The sequence below is a fragment of the Staurois parvus genome, unplaced genomic scaffold (genome assembly GCF_062004578.1).
Source record: "Staurois parvus isolate SC_StPar_1 unplaced genomic scaffold, SC_StPar_1.0 ptg000133l, whole genome shotgun sequence".
Classification (NCBI taxonomy): domain Eukaryota; kingdom Metazoa; phylum Chordata; class Amphibia; order Anura; family Ranidae; genus Staurois; species Staurois parvus.
The window spans coordinates 12,712,196-12,727,259 of record NW_028317929.1 but is presented as its reverse complement, the minus strand read 5'-3'; the positions used below and the strand labels follow the sequence as shown (position 1 = coordinate 12,727,259).

General features: G+C 42.2%; 1 protein-coding gene across 3 annotated transcripts in view; it reads left to right on the top strand.

Annotated features, from left to right (window-relative positions):
- Positions 1-15,064, top strand: part of ARHGAP26 (Rho GTPase activating protein 26) — a 643,079-nt gene that overhangs the window by 491,228 nt on the left and 136,787 nt on the right. For all 3 annotated transcript variants that reach the window (XM_089673029.1, XM_089673028.1, XM_089673027.1), the window contains exon 20: positions 13,595-13,754. In XM_089673029.1, coding sequence (XP_089529155.1) covers positions 13,595-13,754 — 160 coding nt within the window. The remainder of the gene's footprint in view (positions 1-13,594; positions 13,755-15,064) is intronic.

Genomic DNA, 15,064 nt, shown 5'->3' with positions numbered 1-15,064 from the left:
TTAATGGCTGTGTATTGAGTTATTTTGAGGGGACAGCAAATTTACACTGTTATACAAGCTGTACAGTCACTGCTTTACATTGTAGCAAAGTGTCATTTCTTCAGTGTTGTCACATGAAAAGATATAATAAAATATTTACAAAAATGTGAGGGGTGTACTCACGTCTGTGAGATACTGTATATTAAATAGTTGTTCTAATGAATTTAAATCTGTCATTGGTCTTAATGACTTACGGAGCGTTACCACAAAATGTTTTAACTGAAGATATCTCCACTTATTTAACGTAAAAACAACTTCTCCTTTTCTTTTTTTAAACTCCTGAAAGGAGCGAATTTTTACCCCATCCATTATATCCTTTAACTGTGCATTCCCTTTTATTATCCATTTGCCTGAAATATTTTCCCTTCCTGGAGGGAAGAAATCTATATATACCAACTGCATTAACGTAGAATTAAACTCCCATCCCATTTGTTTGTGAATCATATCCCAAACCCTAATTGCATTTCGTGTATAAGTGCTTATACCATCTTCTAACATACGGTATTGATGTGGAATCCATACTATCTTATCCAATTGTGTCCCACTTAATGTGCTTTCTATATTCACCCAACTTTTCCTTAGTGCATATTATAGTGCATTTCCCCAAATATACCTCTGTATAATTTTATAAATTATTTTAAAATGGGCTGCCGGGAGCTTTATAGGCAGCATTTGGAATTTAAATAATTTTCGGGACGATTATTATTTTTATCAAATCTATTCATCCTATCCAGGAAAGTGGCCCTACCGATAATCTTCTCAGTTCCTCCTTTATCTCGTTTATTAGTGAGATATACGGTAGTTTGTTATATAAGTTCTTTAAGGACAAGGTCAATTTTATCCCATATATTTTAATTCTCTTTCTCTCTGTAGGAAAGGAAATTCTCTTTGCAGAATTTTTTTTTCTCCATTATTGGGATGCTAACATTTAAAATCTTTGATTTTTTACCAGGTTAATTTTTAAATTTTACAGCCATCCATAGTATTTATTTATTTGCATTAAATTAGGTAATGTCAACCTATGGTTAGCCACATAAAACAGCTTATCATCCGCACATGCTGCCACTTTGTGTTCTATCTCACCTTTTCAGACCCCTTTTATATCTACACTGTTTCTTACTGTTGCCAAGAGGGGTTCTAAGGATAGAACAAACAACAGAGGTGAAAGCGGACCCCAATGTCTTGTCCCGTTTTTATACATCCTGAAAAACTGATAACGAATCATTGACCTTTATTGCAGCTGAGGGTTGGCTATAGAGGTTTCCTATCCACTCTCTCATCTTGGGACCAATTCCCAAAATCTCCAGTGTGTCTAACGTAAAGCTCCAATCTACTCTATCAAAGCCTTCTCTACATCGATTGACAGAATCAGTACAGGGGGGGTTTCTCTTTTGCTTTTCTGTAAAAGGAGTAATGATCTTAACCCATTATCTCTTCCCTCCCTCTTGGGGACATATCCCACTTGATTCAGATGAATCCACTCTGGTATTTGGTCTTTCAAACTTGTTGCCAGGACCTTTGCAAATAATTTAGTATCCGTATTTAACAGTGAGGCTGGTAACTAGTACATCTTTTCCCTTTTTTTTGTATAAGCATAATATATTATGCTAGCAATGATTCCTCTCTCATTTTCATCCCATCCCCTAATTCATTCATATATACACTCAATTTAGGGACTAATTGTTCTTTAAATCCCCCCCCCCCCTTTTAACTGTTTGTCATATAGTTTACTATAATATTTTTTTAAATACCTTAGCGATATCAGTGGTCAAATACACCAGTTCTCCATTATCCTTAATTATCTCAATATAATTCCTAGATTTCTTCTTTCTCTGTGCTCTCATTAGATATTTACCAGGTTTATTCCCACTGATATCTCTCTCTTGCCATCTTGTTAAAAGTTGCTCTTGTTTCTTCCTCCATTCAAATACTTAATTCCTCTCTCTTTTTTTTTTATTTGCTGCTGTGTGTCTGTTACTATTCTTTTTTTTTTTTTTTTTTTTCTTTTTTTTTTTTTTTATGTGATTGTTCAAGTTAATATAATTCCCTTAATAGCGTGCTAATTTTCTTTTGCCATGCCTTATGGGCTTCCCAAACTGTGGCTATTGAAACTCCTTCAGTCTCATTTCTTTCAAAATACTGTTCTATTTCTTTTTTTATTCTCACTTCCGTTTCCTGGTCCTGAAGGAGTGTCTCATTTAACTTCCACGTATTTATCTTACTCTGCTCTCCCCCCCCATAGTAGCTTTACTGTAACTGTTGATTGGTCCGATATGGTTGTAACTTTTATATTTTCTTTAACCTCTTCACGCTGGCCAAACGCAAATGTGCAGCCTCCCGACGTCTGGGCCTAGACGCCGCGGTCGCACATTTATTAAAGTTAAGTTCTATTAAAAAAGAACATATGTGCTGTGAGCGCTCTCCCAGCGCGCTCCCAGCACACATGTCCGGTACTCACGGAAAGGTCCCGATCTCCTCTTTCGATCAGGACCTTTCACGATCATGTGACGGCATGTCACGGTGGTCACATGACCCTAAACCCCGCCCCGGCTTCTGAAACCCTTAAAGGGCCGGGAGGCGCCGGTGCGAAGGTGTTAACAAATGACTCCAATAGTCTATGTTCAATCAGTATATAATCTAATCTTGAGAACGTCGCATGAGCTGGAGAATAGAATGTATAGTCTCTATCTCTGGGATGTTTAATTCTCCATACATCCACTAGTTGGCACTGATGTAACATTTTTCGCATTGCTTTCCAACTTCTACTTCCTTCTCTCTGTACATGCGACATTGTAACAATCTGAGGATCTATACAAAAATGTAAATTCCATGCCACAATCAGTTTGCCCATTTTGAAATCCAGGAGTCATCCCAGTATATTCTTAAGATAGGCCACTGGATTTCTGTTAGGATAAAAAATATTTGCCAATGTACACTCAATTTCCTGTAATTTCCCCTTCAAGAATAAGAACTGCCCTTCAGGGTCCTCCATCCTATCCTCCAGCTTTAATCTTAAATTCTTAGCTATCCCAATTGCCACTCCTTTAGCCCACTTAGTAGGTGAATCCGCATAATACCAGGTTGGGTAATATCTAGAACAGGGCTTAAAATTTCAAGTCCTGAGCTACTAACCAGGCCTTAGAGTTACTCGCCACCAACAAACACACACAAACAGAGACACCTGTACACACACACACACACACACACATACAGACACATGTACACACAAACAGGCAAATACAGACACGCATACACACAAATACACATCTTCTCTCTCCCCCCTCTCTCCCTCTATCCCCCTCTTTCTCTCTTCTCTCTGTCTTCTCTTCCCCCCCTCTCTCTCGCTCCCCCCTCTCCCTTCTCTCTCTCTCGCTCCCCCCTCTCTCTTCCCCCTCTCTCTCCCCTTTCTCTCTCTCCCCTTTCTCTCTCTCCCCTTTCTCTCTCTCCCCTTTCTCTCTCTCCCCTTTCTCTCTCTCCCCTTTCTCTCTCTCCCCTTTCTCTCTCTCCCCTTTCTCTCTCTCCCCTTTCTCTCTCTTCCCTCTCTCTTCCCTCTCTCTCTCTCTTCCGCTCTCCTTCTCTCCCTCTCTTCCCGTTCTCTCTCTCTTTCTTTCTCACATCATATGGGGCTGCACACAAACACCTTCTCCAAGGGCTGCTGATCTCCAGGCAGCAGGGGGGGGTTGCAGCCCCATACGATCCATCAGTGTAGGGAGGGAGGCAGGGAGATCCCACAGAACACAGCACAGCTCACCTGCTGCGGGCTTATTCATCTCCGACACTTCTCTACCTGCTCCAGGCTGTCCTCTGGTCCTGGCTTGTCAGCTGCTGGAGGGAGAGGTACAGGAGCATCGCTCTGCAACTGCCCTCCCCCGCATCGATTCTCTTGCTGTTCGGGCCACTGCAAGGGTATCGGTGCAACCCCTCTGCTGGCGGCACTGTATGGCTCTGTCCGCTGCTGCCCAAAATGTCCTTTCTTCCGGGTGACGGTGCCGACCCCCCTAAAAATTGCCGCCCTAGGCAAACGCCTTGTTTGCCTTGCAGTAGATATGCCCCTGCCCTGGGGGACACAATCGCCCCCACCATAAATTCCACTCGCCATTGGCAAGCAGGCGAGTGGAAATTTCAATCCCTGATCTAGAATATAGTTTTATGATTGTTTCCTGCAATGAATGTGTCTCTTGTAGAAATGGTTTTCCAGTAGATCGTTGTAATTCTCTAAGGATCTTATGCCTTTTCCCCAGTATATTCAATCCCTTTACATTATAAGTCATAAAATTGACCTCCATCTCTTGTGTATATATATTTTTTTCTTCTCTTTCCCTCTCCTTTCCTCCTCTTCTCCCTTTCCCCTTTCTCTCCATTTACCTTCTTCCCACCCAGGGTTCCATCAGCCTCTTCGAGGGAGCTCGGAGCAATATCTTATATAGTTCTACCTTCCATATCCCACACCTACCCCCCTATGCTCATGTATTGTCTTTGAATGTTTTGTGGTCCTTATCCCACCGCTCATCCAGACCACGTTCCCAGACCCTAGGGCGCATGTCTGGATGTATCTGCAGCTCCGTTTCCTACCTTTCTTCTTAAATTTTCCCTTTATTTACCCTTTATTTAGGAAGCAATACCGAGGGAGGGGCATAATGACAGAGAGGCAAAAAAAAAACAAATTACATACTTCCACAAAATTCCTTCGTCCCTCCCCTATTTTATCTATGGTGCATTCTCATTTTGGGAACTATATGCCAGCTATCGCTTTCTCTTCCCCTATTCTCTTCCACCCCCTTCTCCCATCCTGGAATGTCCACATTCTGTAAATCAAGTCTCTCACAAAAGTCTCTCAGGTCTTCCGGAAATTTTAATGTTATAGAGCGACCGTCTTTCCAGCCAATTAGGCATGTAGGAAACCCCCAACTGTTTTGCACATTTTGTTTTTTCATTTGTTCCAGTAATGGTTTCAACATTCTCCTTCTAGCCAGTGTTTCTGATGAGATATATATGCAAAAATCTGTATATTTACTTCTCCGAGTTTTATTACTGGTTTTCCCTTTATCTTCTTCCATAACTCCGCTTTGTCTTTATAATGATGGAATCATACAATATGTTCCTACTCTGTGCACTCTATCAGTCTTCAGGTGCTGTGTTCCTGATCTATCCGTTGCTATGTTAAACATTTTCACCATAGTCTCCATCAGATCTTCTCCTTCTGTGGTCACAGGTAAGCTCTGTATCCTCAAATTACACCTTCTGTCTCTGTTCTCCTGGTCTTCCAGTTTATATAGCAGACTCCTTTTGCTCCTTTCTCACATCTTTCATCTGTTTTTCTAATTTTATTATTACTTGGGCTTGCTTATCCAATGTCCCCTCAGTCTCTTCTACTCGTGACAAGCTATATCCGCTTTAGTAAGCATGTGTGGGGTCCTCCCTTGCTCTTCAAAGTTTTCCATATCGTCTTCATTAGCATTTTCGCTAATGTTGGACATTCCCATAGATATTCTGGAACGATCCCCATTGGTGGTCTCCATCTCCCGACTGATACTTCTTGTCGTCTCTCTGGGGTCTGTTCCTCCAAGTTTTTTTTCTTTTTTCTTGTGGGTGTATATATTGTTTAATTGATCTTGTTTGGGGTTTGGGAAGTCTTTGACCCCCCCCCCCCCCGCTAGGGGTTTACCTCTGTTGGGCAAATTAGGGATATTTCTCTCCAAAAATAGTCTCTTAAATTTTCCTTTCCCTAGGGATCTCCGATATCTTCCCTTTTCTTATGTCTTTATGCCTGCTCCTTCTGGCCTCCCGGGTGATCCCCCCCCCCAATTACGCTTCAAACAGTGCAGATCCTTTTAAAATTTTGGAAGCTCACCATCCCTTGTAGCCCCTCTAAGTCTCCTTCTTGCCACTTTCCTCCCATTAAGGTTACTTCAGCTATGAATGGGCTTACTTTTGTCACAGGGACCTCTCACACTGCCAGACAGCAGATCTCCCATGCAGCAATGGCAAGCTGTTTTGAGGGGGTCACCCTCAATGCAATTTCTCTGGTCCTGGGGCTCCTAGACATTCGGAGCAGGCTTGTAACATAAAGATCAGTGGGGTAAGGCACTCCTCCATACGGAGCCGGCCGGTGTCTCCACTGCTCAATGCTCCTCCGTGGTGGCCACCAGACGTCCAACACTCCAGCCTCTGGCAGGGTCCGTCTTCCCTCCAGGCAGCCACCTCCTCTCTCTCTCTCCGTCCTCTGCCTCCCTACCTCTGTCTCCAACGGTCCTCCATACAGGGGGCCTACTTGCAAACCAGGTCCCCAAGCGGCAGTGGCCCCGAACCCCAGGTAAGTTAGAACTTCCTGAGTACTCCTATCTCATGAGTCACAGGGAGTGCCAGCTATCAGGGAGCTCTCACACTGAGCTCCCGGTCAGTGCCATGCTCAGGCTCCTCCCCCTCAACAGTGGAGGAATTTAGAACCTTATTGGGCCTCACTTTTAATATGGGACTCACAAAAAATAAAAAAATTAATTACACTTCTACCGGTATACACTCCCCATCCATCATATGTCCATTTACTCATCAGTCATGCCCAGAACAAGATTTTTAATGACCATGCGGTTCCTCCATTACAACAATAACACCTAGTGCCTTCCCTGAAATTACCCAGCATATAATAAATTGTATAAAATTCAGCCACTTCTTAATTTTTTTTCTCAGAGAAATTTGCCCAACTATTTATCCCTGACAAAAACATTTGCATGGATGAGTTGCTTGTCCCCTTCACTGGCAGGCTAAGCTTCAAGCAGTTTATCCTCAGAAAACGGGCCAGATATGGGGCTAAACTCTACAAATTATACAACAAAGCCATTGGGGTACATATGTATGCCTTCCTCATGTATGAAGGAAAGGACACCCAGCTGCATCCCCCTGAATGCTCAGATTACATTGGATCAAGTGGAAGAGTCGTTTGGGAGCTTGTATTTCCACTCCTTGAAAAGGGTTATCATGTCTATGTTGATAATTTCTACACCAGCTTGCCCCTTTTCTGCAACCTTCACCGAAGGAAAACACTAGCATGTGGTTTTGTGAGAGCTAGTAGGAAGGTCTTCCCACAAAACATGGAGAACACAAGACTACGAGGAGAGTCGGTGAGTTTGCAGAAAAAAGAGATTTTGGCTATGAAATGGAGGGACAAACAGGACATCTACATGCTCTCCTCAATTCACAATGACAACCATGTGTACATCACCAGAAGGAATGGCACAATCCAAAAACCAGAATGTGTCCATGATTACAATTTGCTCATGGGGGGGGGGGGAGTCGACTTCAATGATCAGGTGATCCAGTCCTACCTTGTTGTAAAAAGAACCCACTATTGGTACAAAAAAGTTTCCATTTATTTTTTCAATTTGGCCATTTATAATACATATGTGATCTACCGCAAATTCACCAAGACACCTACAGTTGCAAGAAAAAGTATGTGAACCCCTTGGGATTACGTGGAGTTTTGCATGAATTGGGCATAAAATGTGCTCTGAACGTCATCTAAGTCACAACAATAGAAGAACACAGTCTGCTGAACATAATACTACACAAACATTAGATGTTGCCATGGTTTGATTGCACATAACATGTAAACATTCACAGTGCAGGGAGGAAAAAGTATGTGAGACCCTAGTTTAATGACTTCTCCCAGAGCTAATTGGAGCCAGGAGTGAGCCAACCTTGACTCCAATCAGTGTGATGATATTGGATGTGTTGCTGACAGCTGTCCTGCCCTTAAAAAACACACACCTGTTTTGGGTTTACTGGTTTCAAGAAGCACTGTCTGATGTGAACCATGCCTCGCAGAAGGGAGCTCTTAGAAGACCTACGATACAGAATTGTTGACTTGCATGAAGCTGGAAAGGGTTACAAAAGTATCTCCAAAAGCCTTGATGTTCATGTGTCCACGGTAAGACAGACTGTCTACAAATGGAGAAAGTTTAGCACTGTTGCTACTCTCCCTAGGCGTGGTTTTCCTGTATAAATGACTGCAAGAGCACAACGCAGAATGCTGCATGAGGTAAAGAAGAATCCCAGAGTGTCAGCTAAAGACCTACAGAAATCTCTGGCACATGCTAACATTTCTGTTGACACATCTACAATAAGGAAAACATTAAACAAGAATGGAGTACATGGAAGGACACCACGGAGGAAACCATTGCTGTCCAAAAAGAATATTGCAGCACGTTTGAAGTTTGCAAAAGAGCACCTGGATGTTCCACAGCACTACTGGCAAAATATACTGTGGACAGATGAAACCAAGATTGAGTTGTTTGGGAAGAACACACAACACTATGTGTGGAGAAAAAAAGGCACAGCACACCAACATCAAAACCTCATCCCCACTGTAAAACATGGCAGAGGGAGCATCATGGTTTGGGGCTACTTTGCCACTTCAGGGCCTGGACGGATTGTTGTCATTGATGGGAAAATGAATTCCAGAGTTTATCGAGACATTTTGCAGGAAAACGTACGACCATCTGTCTGCCAACTGAAGCTCCACAGAGGATGGATGATGCAACAGAACAATGACCCAAAGCATACAAGTAATTCAACAAAACAATGGCTGCAACAGCACAGAATACGCCTTCTGGAGTGGCCCAGTCAGAGTCCTGACCTCAACCCGATTGAAATGCTGTGGCATGACCTTAAGAGAGCGATTCACACCAGACATCCCAAGAATATTGCTACACTGAAACAGTTTTGTGAAGAGGAGTGGTCCAAAATTACTCCAGATCGTTGTGCAGGTCTAATCTGCAACTACAGGAAACGTTTGGTTGAGGTTATTGCTGCCAAAGGAGGGTCAACCAGTTATTAAGTCCAAAGGTTCACATACTTTTTCCTCCCTGCACTGTGAATGTTTACATGTTATGTGCAATTAAACCATGGCAACATCTAATGTTTGTGTAGTATTATGTTCAGCAGACTGTGTTCTTCTACTGTTGTGACTTAGATGATGTTCAGAGCACATTTTATGCCCAATTCATGCAAAACTCCACGTAATCCCAAGGGGTTCACATACTTTTTCTTGCAACTGTATGTCCTTTCTTTGCTATCAAGAGGAAATTGTCACTGCCCTTTTGTACCCTGGAGGCCCACCAGAAAGCATTAATTCAGATGCAATGTGAAGACTCCACGAACACCATTTTTCCAAAAAAGTCCATCCCAGAGAAAGAGGGCAAAGATGTAAAAAAAAAACATTGGGTGTGCTCCAGAAGAGGAGTTAGACAAGACACTAGTTTTATTGTCCTCAGTGTCCTTCCCAACCAGGCCTCTGCATAGGTGACTGTTTCTGCCATTATCATACTTCTGTACAATACTAGTGAAGTATGGTAAACGTAATTGTGAATTCCTGCCATTTGCCATCACACTCATGCCTCTGCCTGCTCCTGAACTGACCCTAGACTGTTATTTGACCATGCCACTACCTGCCCCCAAAACTGACCATACCTCTGCCTGCTCTAGAACTGACCTTCGCCTGTTTATTGATGATGCCTCTGCTTGCCATCTAAACTATCAACCCCCTTTCTGCCTTCCATCTGAACTGACCTCGGCTTGTTAATTGACTGTTTTTTGCTTGCCGCTTGGACTGATCTTTTGCCCTGCTACTGTAGTAGTAGGATTCAAAATAACACAGGGGTCTCACATAGGTGAGGGGCTTCTGAATAGTTTTTTGGAGTGGAGGAAACTAAGTTTTTGGTTTTCTATGGGTTATGAAAAGGGTCTGTTAGTCCGGAGTCTTCAAAGAGATTGGGTGGGACAAAGCCTCTATTCCTGTGCCCAGGTCTTACCTGACCGAGGCCCTAAGCCTGATATTTCTGCCTACTGCCGACTTACTGCCGTCAAGCCTCTGTCTGCTGCATGAACTGACCACACCTGTACCTGCTACCTGTACTATGGACCATGTTCCTGCCTACTACCAAGACTGATTATTTTGGCTGTACTGACCATGTCTCTGCCTGGACGATTCCTTTGGCTGCTGCTGACCCCATCTCTGCCTGCTGCCTGGAACAATGCTTTGGTTGTGCTGACAATATCTTTGCCTGCTACCTGTACTGATTTTGGACAGCATTCCTGCCTGCTGCCTGGACAGTTCTCTGGATGTCGCTGACAACATCCCTGCCTGCTGCCTGGACCAATGCTCTCCTCTGTGGACAACTGCTGCACTGCTAAAACCCTAGGTAAACTTTTGTTTACCCTTTTGCTCAACAGAATGCATTTTAGGGGTGTATTTCTTGGTATGTACATGCTGTGTGTTAGAAATATAAAGGGCCTTTAAAAATGATAGGTTGTCAGGACACTCTGTAATTTATGTCTCTAGAACACCTGATGGTGCTACTTTGATGTTGGGCCTCTGTATGTGGCCAGGCTGTAAAAAAGTCTCTCACATGTGGTATTGCCATACTTAGAACAAGTAGCAGAATGTATTTCTTTCCACATATTCCTAAAACTTGTGGAAACAAATGACATGTTCAAAAGACTCATTATGCCTCCTAGAATATACATGTGGGTGTTTGCCTCTTAAAAAGGGGTTATTTTGTGGGTAATTCCATTGTCCTGGTGCTTCAGGGCCTTCAAAAGTGTAATAGGTAGTCAAGATATTAGATGTGTAATTTATGTCCATAGAAGACCTGATGGTGCTCCTTGCATGTTGGGCCTCTCTATGTAGCCAAGCTGTGGAAAAGTCTCACACATGTGGCATCGCCATATTCAGGAGGAGTAGCAAAATGTGTTTTTGTGTGTAGTTGCAAGTTTGCCTGTGCTGTGTGTGAGAAATAACTTGATAATATGACAATTTTTTGTGGAAAAAAAAAAATCTTAATTTTCCAAAGAATTGTGGGAAAAAATTACATCTTCAAAAAACTCACCATGCCTCTTACTAAACATTTTGGAATGTCTACTTTCCAAAAATGGGTAATTTTGGGGGTATTTGTACTGTCCTGGCATGTTAAGGCCTCAAGAAATGAGATAGGCCATCAGTACATCAGGTGTGATCAATCTTCAGTGATTGGTACTATAGCTTATAGACTCTATAGCTTTCAAACAGACCAAATAATATACACTGTAGCAGTATACATTATGGTCAGAATTTTATGAAGAAAAATTACTTATTTGCAAAATTTTATAACCGTAACATCTTTTTTCTAAATTTTCTTTTTGGTTTTTCTTTTTTGTTTATAGTGCAAAAAATAAAAAAAAGTGGTGATTAAATACCACCAAGTGTGAGAGCACTGACAGCTAAAAATTGGCCTGGCAGGAAGTGGGTGTAAGTGCCCAGTAGGCAAGTGCTTAAGCTGGCCATAGGAAGATAGAAATTCACCCAGTTCTTTCATGGACACTGTTCTTTTATACTTTAATATTCGCAAAACTTAAAGCGGAGCTCCACCCAAAAGGAGAAATTCTGCTTTAAGGCCTCCTCCCCAATTCCTGGTAAAGAAATGGCACTTTTGGAGAGGGGGAGGGGGAACAGAATTTTAACAGGTACCTGCACTTTATGCCAGCTACCACCTTTTTTCCCCTCTAAGGAATCTATGGACTCTGTAACTCCTGAAGCCATTCATGTAACACAGTCACTGCCTTTTATAGGTTTAGTCTATGGAGAACAATCAAGGTGAAGTGAGAGAAAAAGTTACAATGGGAATGGGAAGATCTAACTGTTCCCTTGTGTGTAGTTCAATGAATATCTTGTTACAGCTCGTTTAGTTGAAAGTACTTCTATTACAAATTGATAGATAATATTTGTGTTGTTTGAACACAACAACATTAATGCCAGCATTTGCTTAACTGTTAGAAAATCCAGCAACTTGAACACATCATACAGTTGTGACCAAAATTATTCAACCCCCACTGAAATTGAGTGTTTTGGCCAGTTTGACATTGCTTTTGATCATTCAGTCATCTTGCTTACATTTACATTAAAGAGGCACTTGTAGGTCAGACAAATATAACATAACAGTTATAATGAAATAACCACAAATGTCTTTTCTGTGCTCACAGCATTATCAGTTTTATTCAACCCCCAAGTGACATTCAATCTTAGTACTTAGTACAGCATCCTTTTACAGTTATAACAGCTTTTAAACGTGAAGCATAGCTTGACACAAGTGTCTTGCAGCGATCTACGGGTATCTTCGCCCATTCTTCATGGGCAAAGGCCTCCAGTTCAGTCACATTCTTAGGCTTGCGCACTGCAACTGCTTTCTTTAAGTCCCACCAGAGGTTCTCAATCGGATTTAAGTCTGGTGACTGCGATGGCCACTCCAAAATGTTCCAGCCTTTCCTCTGCAACCATGCTCTAGTGGACTTGGAGGTATGCTTGGGATCATTGTCCTGTTGAAAGGTCCAACGTCTCCCAAGCCTCAGGTGTGTGACGGACTGCATCACGTTTCCATCCAATATCTCCTGGTACTGAAGAGAATTCATGGTACCTTGCACACGCTGAAGCTTCCCTGTACCTGCAGAAGCAAAACAGCCCCAAAGCATGATTGACCCTCCACCATGCTTCACAGTAGGCAAGGTGTTCTTTTCATCATAGGCCTTGTTCTTCCTCCTCCAAACATAGCGTTGATCCATGGGCCCAAACAGTTCTAATTTTGTTTCATCAGTCCACAGAACACTATCCCACAACTTTTGTGGTTTGTCCACATGGCTTTTGGCATACTGCAGTCGACTCTTCTTATTCTTTGGAGACAGCAAGGGGGTACGCCTGGGAGTTCTGGCACGGAGGCCTTCATTACGCAGTGTGCGTCTTATTGTCTGGGCTGAAACTTCTGTACCCACATCTGACAAATCTTTTCTCAGTTCCTCAGCAGTCACACGGGGACTTCTCTCCACTCTACGCTTCAGGTAGCGCACAGCAGTCGAAGTCAGCATCTTCTTTCTGCCACGACCAGGTAGCGTTTCAACAGTGCCCTTTGCCTTGAATTTGCGAATGATGCTTCCTAAGGTGTCTCTTGGTATGTTTAACATCTTTGCAATCTTCTTATAGCCATTGCCCTTCCTGTGAAGAGAAATCACCTCTTCTCTTGTCTTCCTGGACCATTCTCTTGCCTTCACCATGTTTGTAACCACACCAGTAAATGTCTAGAAGGAGCTGAGTATCACAGTCATTTTAAAGCTGCCTAATTGGTGCTTATTATGCTTGATTGCTGCTCGGTGACATCCACAGGTGTTTTCAATACCTGATGGAAAGCACCTGTATGAACCTCTGTTCTTCAGAGTGGTAGTCTTTAAGGGGTTGAATAATTGTGGCAATGAAGAAACCACATAAGAACCATTTACTACTGTATTACATAAACAATTGATGTCATTTTAGTTGCATTTGGGTAGTTACAACGTCCTTGTAGGATTTGATTCTGAATACAATTCCAAATGTACACTATAGTCCCTAAACCCCTTTACAGCATTGGGGGTTGAATAATTTTGGTCACAACTGTATAACAAATACTGACTTGCACATAGTATGAAAAGAAAAGCATAAGAAGTGATGCTGCCAAACCTTTTCACATTGAAGGTCAGGTTACATTTTTTTTTCTTCCAGATGAGAAAAGAAACAGTGTAAATTCCAGTGCAGAATCAGTCAATTCATCCAATGCAAACAGCTCCGTGGGCTCCAGCTGTGTTCAGCGGTCCAACATGAATAATCTCAACTCCAGCGACCCTGATCTGGAAGTAATCAAAATGAGCAGACCAAATTCACTGTAAGTACTGTGACCTGTGTGGAGGTTATATGCCTTGCATGGCAGTATTTCATCACTCAGTACAGATTTTATTTTTGTTATGTTGATATTGATAAACTGCATGTGGTGCCACAAATACTTTTGTTTTTTCCATATGGATGCATGTAAATTTAAAATGCCGTTTTATTTGGAGACTTTTTTTTTTGCAATCAGTGGCATAGATGATTGTTTTTTAAAAGAGATCATTTGTGCTTCTTGAATTATTTATTGCAAGTAGACTCTTTAGTTTCTCCAACAAATACCTGATTTTTTCCTATAGGTGAGGGGATTCAAAGAATTTGTAGCAAATTATAGTTATAGAGCTAGATATAGAATGAGCCTACTAGAGAATATGTTTGGTGTCAATAGTGAAATGAAGCCTCAATCAATGTAACCCCATGCCTCATTCTGATTTATGTGAGCGTTATGTTGTTTTGTACATTATGTGCTTGTGTTTGAAGCCTCCTTCCTCTGTGGGCCTCAATATGCCAAATAATATGTTTATACTTAAAGTGGTTTTAAACCTTCTGCACACAGTTTGTGATTGACAGTCTCAGATGTGCATGTTTTCCTATGAGATTGTGTAGAGTGGGTGTGTCCCTTCCCTTCACTCAGGTCTCTCCTCTCTGAGATATATGCAGTGTGAGACATTAGAACCCCTCCTCAGCCTCAGGTAGCTCAGAAAAGCTGTGTAAATTTGGGACTTTAAATAGAAGGCTGCAGATAAATAGGTGTAGAAGGATCTGTTTCATCTCTGTGTATCACCTAAGACTAGTTGCTTTACCATGTATATGTTTTTGGATTTACAACCACTTTAATTGTAGATATTTATACAGCTCCCGATAAAGCTGACCATACAAAGTGCAAATTTTGTCCGGTTCCTGATGAACCACCGCCTTTACTGGGCTCTCCCGTGCAATTGGGGAACCCGGTAAATAAACGACCGGCGCCATCCTGTTCTTGGTACACAGTGAGATGAACTGATGTTGTTCCTCCCACTTTGTGACATCAGAAACCAGAAGCGACAAGGTTTTTGTCATTTCCAGTTGCGGTCTCATGTAAACAAGTCGTTACCAGCTTGAACAAGCATCTGAACAAGCTGATCTTGGTTTGATCAGATGCTTTGGAGGCCATAGGAGAGATCTGGAATCTAATAGACCCCAGATCTCTCCATAAAGAGGACCTGTCCTGGCCCATGCTATCGTAAGGGCCCTTCTGATAGCAGAAAAAAAAATTAAGATACAGTGTAAAATAATAGAAAAAAAAAAATTAAAGCAAACTTGTTCCCCCCC